Source organism: Pollachius pollachius, assembly GCF_949987615.1.
Source record: "Pollachius pollachius genome assembly, chromosome: 13".
Classification (NCBI taxonomy): Eukaryota; Metazoa; Chordata; class Actinopteri; order Gadiformes; family Gadidae; genus Pollachius; species Pollachius pollachius.
The window spans coordinates 16,018,912-16,028,635 of NC_136946.1; the positions used below are offsets into that span (position 1 = coordinate 16,018,912).

Consider the following 9,724-nt stretch of genomic DNA (forward strand, 5'->3'; position numbering starts at 1 on the left):
TTAACGGCAAAGTGCCTGATCAAATTATAGTGTTCGTTTTAATATTAGACATGAAACCTGGCTACATATTGTAGATTCGGAGAGCATTTGGAATGGAGCGAGCTCTACTCCCACTCGACTCAGAGAGAGAGAGAGAGAGAGAGAGAGAGAGAGAGAGAGGAGGGGGGGGTAGGGAGAGCGAGAGAGAGCGAAAGAGAGCGAGAGAGAGAGAGAGAGAGAGAGAGAGAGGGGGGGGAAGAGCGAGAGAGAGAGAGGGGGGGAGGGAGGGAGAGAGAGAGAGAGAGAGAGAGGGGGAGGGAGAGCGAGAGAGAGAGAGAGAGAGAGAGAGAGAGAGAGAGATCTGAGTAGGAGGGTCAATATTCTAAGCGAACGTCCTCCCGTGGGCGCGGTGATAAATTCAACCGCTTCTCATTTACGTTATACGAATCACTGCCACCTATGTAGAAGTAGCTTACTTTTATGACAGGAAATCTTAAATTGTCGGGGTCCGTTTGTTCTTTTCTTTAACAAATTAGAATTCAGTGGTCTAACTACCACGGAAAGGTGTTTGGTTTATTTATAACGGAATCTTGACAGTTCACCGACATGTCTAGAGTTGCTGATGTTTCCAAAATCCGGCAGGAGAGAATGAGGGAGATCAGTTTGCGGGTGAGTTGCTCTCTGATAAACCAAACATTCGGGCTTAAATGCGTGATAGTTATTATCAAGGTATTAATTGGCGAATTTCGGGGCAGGGGTGCAGGTAGGCCCGTGCGCACGTTAAGCTGCGTGCGGATGTGTTAGGGGTGCTGGAGCGCGTGTGTACAACACTCCCTTCGAGCTTCTTCCTCTTTGAAACGTTTTCTTTCCATTTCGGGGCTCTGAGTCACACTGAAACTTTCCAGTGTGCGTGTGTGTGTGTGTGTGTGTGTGCGCGTGCCACACACTTATTTATTCAAAGTTGTGCTTGTGCTTAGGATGTGCGTTTTATTGTGGAAGAAAGATGTATTTGCATACCTTGTCTATACTTCAGAAAAAAACACAATACTAAAAACTATTCAAATGGAAATGCAGAGCCAGCTGTATTTCTTGTTGCTGATAACTCTGGATTTGATCTACTGCTATGTAATATTGTGATGTGTGTGTGTGTTTGTTTGGGGTGTGTGTGGTTGTGGTGTTCGTGTGTGTGTGTTTCTGTGTTTCTGTGGTTGTGGTGTTTGTGTGTATGTGTGTGTGTGTGTGTGCGTGCGTGTGCGTGTGTGTGTGTGGGTGTGCGTGTGTGAGTGTGTGTGTGTGTGTGTGTGTGTGTGAATGTGCCGTGATGGTGAGATATATGTGTGTGTACATCATGCTATATGATCAAAATAGTCCCATGTTGCATTACATAACTTTATATGTATATATATATATATATATATATATATATATATATAATATTGCCCAGCTGTCGAAACTGCAGAATATTTAACTATCCAAGCGTTGCCATAGAAATGTGTGTGGGTTGGTGTTACCTCGCAGTTGTTATATTGTCCCGAATAGAGTGGAAGATTTAGAATTCAACCTCAGAAAAGTCCTGCAGACCATCTATTCCATCTGTCCCTTTCTGCCGTCTCCCTCTGTCAGACCACAATGTATTGTCCAATTACGGTCGTTTACAATAAAGTAACAGTCAAAACGTTTTGATTCACATTTTTATTTCATTCACATTTTACATTTCACATTAAATGACTACATCTAGCAGTGATACGTTACACATGCATTTAGCAGTGATACGTTACACATGCATCTAGCAGTGATGCTTTACACATTCATCTAGCAGCGATCATGTACACATATAGAAACTCAGTGATGATCTGGGCCAACAGCACAGGGCCTGCATACAGCCCACGTGCGTAACACCCACACTGGAGCTTGGCTGGTCACAACGTTTTTCCCCAGTTTTTTTTACTGTTGTGGAGCAGAAAGGAACATTTGATACAGCAGTTTTACTACCAACACCAAACTAACATTTCAAATGCTCCTATGCTTCATTTCGATGGGACCAGGCGATGTACAAGTTCTCTTGTTGAGGGCAGGGTAGTATACGTATGTATTTCGACCAGGGTAGAGATATTGACCAAAGATGGCTGTACAGGGAGGATGGCTGCTGCCTGGAAGCCCTGTCTCTGGGGCAGGCCTACACATAACACCAATAGCAGTCGTGAATGGCTTTAATGTGTGCTATTCGCCCAGTAGCAACTATGTTTAGCCAGGAATGATTTGTGTTTAAAGAGCCAATGATTACTATGGCCCACATTTCTTAGCCAGACTAACTTCTCCTTTTATAATAGTTCATGTGATGATCACAAGATTCACGGCCAGACGGCTGAATGGTAGCCTTCATCCCAGAAGAAAAACAGAAAAACATCTATTGTGAATGGAGAGTGGAAATGTTTATGCACATTATCTTCTGTTGACAAGGGGTGGGTTAATTCATTTGGAGATGTATTTTTATGATTCGCAAACTTTTGAGTCAGATACACTATAATCTAGTCATCTATAGTCGAGACATTTTAAACATGTTTGCTGTTGTTGATGAATTTATCAAGCCATTTCAGATTGTGCAACAGCCCATTGTGTGTACATTTGTCTGCTTGTGGTACATCCCTCCCTTTTCGTGTTGCCTTGGTAACAACTTCCTTCCTACTGCCGCTTTGAAAAGAGGAAGTCTTAGCCGGCTACTTCCTCTGCAGGATACAAACAAAGAGTCAGCTGTCAATGCTATATAATTTACTTAGTGTGTGTGGATGTGTGTATATATATATATATATATATATATATATATATATATATATATATATATATATATATATCATAATTTTAACTTTCAAAATGCCTCACTCGTTGCCATACAATTACGATTATTGATCATAGATGTGAACATTTTGTACCAAAAAAATTTTGGCTGATAAAATCTAATCTTATCTTATCTAATATATCATCTATCAGTAAGGACACGATGGGCAGGTCCGACTTTGGACCCACAGGAGGTAATGGAGCCTTATGGACTGACTACGTCTAGCTGCTGGCAGGGTCATGTCCAGAAACATTAAGGCACAGTCAGGAACAGCAGGCTGATCCAGAAACATTAAGCCACAGTCAGGAACAGCAGGCTGATCCAGAAACATTAAGTCAGTAACAGGAGGCCTGATCCAGAAACATTAAGTCAGGAACAAGAGGCTGATCCAGAAACATTAAGGCACAGTCAGGAACAGGAGGCTGATCCAGAAACATTAAGTCAGTAACAGGAGGCCTGATCCAGAAACATTAAGTCAGGAACAGGAGGCTGATCCAGAAACATTAAGCCACAGTCAGGTACAGCAGGCTGATCCAGAAACATTAAGCCACAGTCAGGAACAGCAGGCTGATCCAGAAACATTAAGCCACAGTCAGGAACAGCAGGCTGATCCAGAAACATTAAGTCAGTAACAGGAGGCCTGATCCCGAAACATTAAGTCAGGAACAGGAGGCTGATCCAGAAACATTAAGTCAGGAACAGGAGGCTGATCCAGAAACATTAAGTCAGTAACAGGAGGCTGATCCAGAAACATTAAGGCACAGTCAGGAACAGTAGGCCTGGTCCACAAACATTGAGTCAGGAACAGGAGGCTGATCCACAAACATTAAGTCAGGAACAGGAGGCTGATCCAGAAACATTAAGTCAGGAACAGGAGGCTGATCAAGAAACATTAAGTCAGGAACAGGAGGCTGATCCAGAAACATTAAGTCAGGAACAGGAGGCTGATACAGAAACATTAAGTCAGGAACAGGAGGCTGATCCAGAAACATTAAGTCAGGAACAGGAGGCTGATACAGAAACATTAAGTCAGGAACAGGAGGCCAGCGTCCAAGGATTCAGCGTCTCAATAGACTATCAGGGACCCAAACAACACATTGAAACAGAGATGAGTGAAGGGAAGCAAATGAGTTTCTGAAATATATATATTTACATTTGTGTAGGTGCTACACCATGTATAGCTTAAAAGAATGATTGGGAGCCAATGATGTAAAGGAGAATGTACTTAATTATCCAGGCTGGACAATGGACCATTAGAGTAATGTGTCCTACACTAAACAAATACATGTTTTAATAATGAGATGTTGATAGCAGTGGTTGAAAAGGCCACCCGATGCAAACGGATGATTCACTATTCCTTTGTATGTAATTAAGGGCTATACATATTTGAATCATATGCGAATAGCTGTGTGTGTCACCTGCTACAGCAACAGATCGATTCCATAGCGAGACTAGAAGGATTTAAATGCGATTGTTTCTCAAATGGCTTGGTTATTTGTTGTCTGTATAAATCCTCACGCTTGTCATTCCTGTGCCAGAGAGCTGAACACCTTTTTTTCTTCTAGAATAAGGAGAAGGAGCGCATGAGGGAGCGAGAGATCGAGGCACGCGAGCGAGAGTCCCGCTACAGCAACGGCCACCTGTTCACCTCGCTCATGGTCTCAGGCACCACCCTCTGCTCCGCCTGCAACAAAAGTATAACGGCCAAGGAGGCCCTGAGCTGCCCAAGTGAGTAACACCGCTTCCTCGTTACCGTGTGTCTTGCGCAATGCGTGTTCATGTTCTACCCTGAACCATGGAGTGGCATTGCGATTGCGCCAACTAAGCCGTTCATGTTTTACTGCTGAGTGTCTAAAGGACGAGCTGATGTATCCATCTGAGGTCAATCTGAAGGGGGGTTTGGATCTCCGACCTCAACCGCAGAAAAGGGTTGCTGGTCCAACACCCCTGTCTGCTGGTCGAATAAACCAGCAATACTTCAAGTTTCTGGTTTCTGCAAAAGCGAAATGGATGACATTGACTTCTGCCTCAGTGAAAAATGTTAATTTGAAGATAGCTTTTGGCATTAAAAGACCTGGGTCTGTTTTATATGACAGAGGGCCGCAATGACATTTAGGATTATCAAGTTGTTCGCTATATCACTACAGGAAGTTATCAGTAGATTTACGGTGGCCTAAGTTGACTTGGGAGTAAGCTAGCTCTCTCTTGGCTGTACTTGACCCTTAGGTTATCTGCTAATTAGATCACTTTCTGTAGGGCTACACCCCCGGGGTTGATCATTTAGGTAGTCTTTAATGCCCTCCTTCATACAAATACAGAGGTCTCTAGCTTGCTCGCAAGTGTCAACAACCCTTAGGTCACAAATTGCATCTCTTTCTGTAGGGCTACGACCCCCATGCTGAGCATTTTAGGAGTCCTTTCAAGATCCCTTTGTCCACCTTTTACTAATGATTCCATTCATGCTTAAAAAATATGAATGTTCAAAAGAGTGCAGAGCAATAGTAAGAACAGTTTTACTACAGTAAAACTTGTATGAAATATGTTTATATTTTGAAATGGCTTTGTTAGCTTTTCTTTCTTAAGAAATGTTGAGAAAGATATTTCTGAAAGACACAAAAACAAAGCAAAGAAAGCTTCAAGCTTGTCGTTCCTGTGTTTCTTTTCTTTTCTTTCCAAGCATGCAACGTCACCATCCACAACCGCTGTAGAGACACCCTGCTCAACTGTGTCAAAATGAAACAGCGGGTATGAGACAATGCAAATGATCAACCTTGAGCTCTGCTCAACTGCTTCTCTTCCACCAGTAAACTCGTCTCACTTTTTCGTCTTCATCATCTTGCTGATGTTTTATGAAAGTTAATAATCTCTGTCAACACGGAGTCTGTGTTGCATAACACTTCCTGTGATGTGTCTGTTATCACATTGCAGCAGCAGAAGATGGTACAGACGCGAAATAACTCATCCATGCAGAACGTCAACCTACGCACCAAAAGTGAGTCCTTTTTGACACATAGCATTCACGCACACCTGCCTAACATTTACAGGGGACGCTATACCGCCCAGTTCCTTTAAACTGTCACCATAGCTGATTCCACATTCGCGGCGACCATCTTTACGGTCATCGTATCACGTCCACGAACTACAGCAAGTTATATATAATAAAATAGAATAATATTCTATATTAGACCGGGCAGTCAGACCCACTGACTGCCCGGTCTGGGGCCCCCGGGCAGTCAGGGTGCCCAAGATTTCCCCGGGAAAGTGAAGTCTTGGGCCCCCTGCTGGAACTGCTGGCCCCGCGACCCGACCCCCGGATAAGCGGTTTGAAGATGAGGATGATGATGAGGAAAATACAGTAGAAGCAACACGGAAAGAAACTCCCCTCTGTGTTCCTCCGCAGCCACGGTGAGGCGGGAGCGGCCCAGCTCAGCCATCTACCATTCCGACAGCATCCGGCAGTCGCTGCTGGGCTCGCGAAGGGGCCGCTCCACCCTCTCTCTGGCGAAGAGCGTGTCCAGCAACAACATCGCCGGGTGAGTCCTGCTTTGGGCAGCTCCAGTGGGCCTTTTAAATGTTACTCCTGATACTGACGCTATAAGGAAAACAGAGCATAGCATAGAATCAAATAATTGTCTTGGGCACATGGCGGTATCGATCTGAAGGTTGATTTCAGGCATCTCTGAATGTTGTGTGTGTGTGTGTGTGTGTGTGCGCGCTTTGGCTGTAGGAACCTGAATGAGGACTCTCCGATGGGCTTCCGCAGGATACTGTCCCAGTCCACCGACTCGCTGAACTTCAGGAACAGGGCCGTCTCTATGGAGTCACTGAATGACGAGGGTAGGTGATAAGACTGCTGCCACCTTTACCAAGGACTACACATGAGAAACCCCTCAAACAGTCCAATGAACAGACAGCGGACCCAGTGTATACTGTACCTGCGGGCCACAAACAGTGGTATGTAATGCCGGGTTAGAGGATGTATGTCCTTCATCGGTATCCCATCAACACACGGCCAGAGGGCAGAGTCACAGTCAGTTCCCAAACCGCCGAGCAACGGCCATTCTAGAGGGTGGGGAGAGTGGAACAGATCTGATTGGTCGATGTTCAATCAACTGTGCATGGAGGCAATATTTCATGTTTTTATGATTTATGTAGATTTTTATTGTGATTTGTAATATATTAAAGAAACAATCAATAAATGCAGACTTCAAAGGGATCCCTGGGGAGCTTACATGCATAAAGTATATCGCGCTTTAAACTACGAAGAATGATTGACATTCATAGACGCTATGGCGGCATTTGGTAAAAAATAAGTATATATGTATCTGCAGTTGTAGCAATAAGCGGTGAAGCGCTTTCAATAGCATTAACAGACCAAACATAACCAAAGGTAAGCTGCAGAGGGTCCTGCTGAAGCATTGGATCTCAAGTGACATCATTTTAGAATAAAGAGCTTGAATCTCGGATCGAGCACTCTGCTATGTTATCGCAGAACTTGTGTGGGGCAAGTCCTGAAAGGGGTGGAGCTACACGTTGTATCCTTGTACCCACCTGTATCAGACTTTAGATTAATAATGGAAAGTCTGATTTGAGAGACGAATGGAGTAAGACCTTGAAGCCTTGAACCTAAATACATGTGAGCAGAGGGAGCCAGAGAACCTGAGGACAATAAGGAAACCCATCTGAGCCCTAATGCCATCAAGGTGACTGACTTGAAGATCCGCGTGAATGCAGGAGAGAGGAAGGCGAGGTACAAGAAAGGACGTGCTCTCCAAGCGATTAACATGGGGGTACTAACACATAGCAAGGTGTGAATAGTGACTCATACATTTTTCTTATTGCAATCCAATGCACCTGGCTAGAAGTTACATCACTCAGCATTGGATGAGACCACCAACGTTTCGAAAGGAAAAACACTTGTTATCACAAGTTTGTAGATCTTTTGCTATTAGTCAACCTGACCGAAGACCAGCAATAATATACAATAAACACAGGTTAATAAAAACATAAAAATACAGCAGAATATAAAAACAAATGTTAACAACAGCAATATGCAAAATGGCCAGACAGTCAGGGTATCCTGAGCTTATCCTTTTCATATTGTTCACATGTTTCACCGACCAAGTGTTCTGCCATGGTGGGGGCCCTCACAGTGGAAGATATGTGCTCTGCTGGTCCCCTGGGATCCAGACCCACCGTGATAGTTAACGGGGTTCCTGTCTGATGGCGGATCCCCAGTGATGAAGTCAAGGACATGTTGGCAGATGGTCATTGGAGACACTGAGGAATGTGACAAGTGTCCGTACTTTGCAGAGTAGCATCCCCACGCGATGCAGGCTGTAGTACATCCCAGCACAACTAAAATACACTTAGAGCGTTACACCTTAACTTACTGTAAATATGGCTGCAAAATAAGTGATTACTTGACTCTCAGTATCCGCCTCAGGCTCAAGTAGTTACTGCTGACCCATGACATTTTTACAGACAATGTTTGCAGTGGCTTGGGACTCATGGGCATGAGATGTCCAACATTCATTGAGCGGTTGACCAGTCACAACAGAGTGGGCCTTCTGACCGATCAGAGAAGACCGCGCTTTTCGTAAGGCGGGCCTTAAAGAGACAGGAACCAAAACTCAGTGTCTCCTACAAAGTATGAAAGAGTTTGCTGCAGCAATGTTCAGTGGGAGAATAATAAGGTGTATTTTTAACATAAAATTGTATTAAAAATCATATTGCAAAACATGACCCCTTCAATATACATCTCCGACCCGGCTAATAAACTTGGTCTTGAAAGACTGAGGGTAGGGGTTTGGTTTGATTCACTACCCCCGTGTCGTGTTGGATGCTGCATACTTCCTCAAAGTCTTTAACAGTGACAGTTGCTGTCGTGTGTGTGGCCTGGCTGCCACGTGAGTGTACAGTTATCAGAGGTTATCAGAGGTTATCAGAGGTAGCTAGAAGGGAAAGCAGACAACCTGTTGAATCTGCTCCAAGGAGTCGAAGATAATCGATTATGTGAGACACAATCCATGGCACATAATTGTCTGATGCCTAATACACATTGAGAACCCTTAATAACATCAATATGAGTAAATCAAGAATTGCTTGATATAAAAACGAGCACTGGTTTTGCAGTGTAACACATGGTTTCCGGCGACGTGTTTCCATGGCAGTACTCCTGTTCTTCAGGAGAGGCCTACTACGTGTCAATGCTGGAGGAGCTGGACATCGAAGAGCGAGACTTCGAGGCTGACTCCTGGAGCATGGCGGTGGACACCAGCTACCTGCAGGCCCACCGCAAAGACGTGATCAAGAGGCAGGATGTGATCTACGGTGAGAGCAACGTTTCCCCCCTCTGCTTCTCGCTGTTTCTTTGAATGCGTGTGGCACATGCTGGCTATGATTACAAACGGAGAGGACCTCATGTGTTGATCTCCTCAGAGCTCATCCAGACGGAGCTGCACCACATGCGCACCCTGCGCATCATGGACCACGTGTTCCGCCAGGGCATGCTGGAGGACGTGGGGCTCGACCCGGGAACCGTGCACGTCCTCTTCCCCTGCCTGGACCAGTTGCTGCTGCTGCACTCACGCTTCCTGGCGCAGCTCATCCTGCGTCGCAACTACAGCCTTCAAGCCGGCTCCACCTACAACTTCACCATCCTGCAGCTGGGCGACGTGCTGCTGGAGCAGGTGAGGGACCAGGGGCAACAATAAAAAGCTTGCCTTTCCAGCGGTTATGTATGTATGCATGGATGGAAGATGTTTTGAGCGTTATTGGAGCGCTACTACGCTAAATCCAACCTCATCTGAAGTGTGTGTGCGTGTTTGTGTGCGTGTGTGTGTGTGTGTGTGTGTGTGTTTGTTTGTATGTGTGTGTATACGTTTTTGTGTGGGTGTGTGTGTGTGT

At 44.9% G+C, this 9,724-nt stretch overlaps 1 protein-coding gene across 1 annotated transcript in view; it reads left to right on the top strand.

The window, feature by feature from the left end:
- Window positions 1-413: 413 nt before the first annotated feature.
- arhgef2a (Rho guanine nucleotide exchange factor (GEF) 2a) overlaps window positions 414-9,724 on the top strand; it is a 22,271-nt gene continuing 12,960 nt past the window's right edge. Inside the window, exons 1-8 of the mRNA XM_079749266.1 lie at window positions 414-648; window positions 4,381-4,543; window positions 5,493-5,560; window positions 5,744-5,807; window positions 6,216-6,348; window positions 6,543-6,652; window positions 9,005-9,148; window positions 9,257-9,507. Coding sequence (XP_079605392.1) covers window positions 586-648; window positions 4,381-4,543; window positions 5,493-5,560; window positions 5,744-5,807; window positions 6,216-6,348; window positions 6,543-6,652; window positions 9,005-9,148; window positions 9,257-9,507 — 996 coding nt within the window. The 5' untranslated portion in view covers window positions 414-585. The remainder of the gene's footprint in view (window positions 649-4,380; window positions 4,544-5,492; window positions 5,561-5,743; window positions 5,808-6,215; window positions 6,349-6,542; window positions 6,653-9,004; window positions 9,149-9,256; window positions 9,508-9,724) is intronic.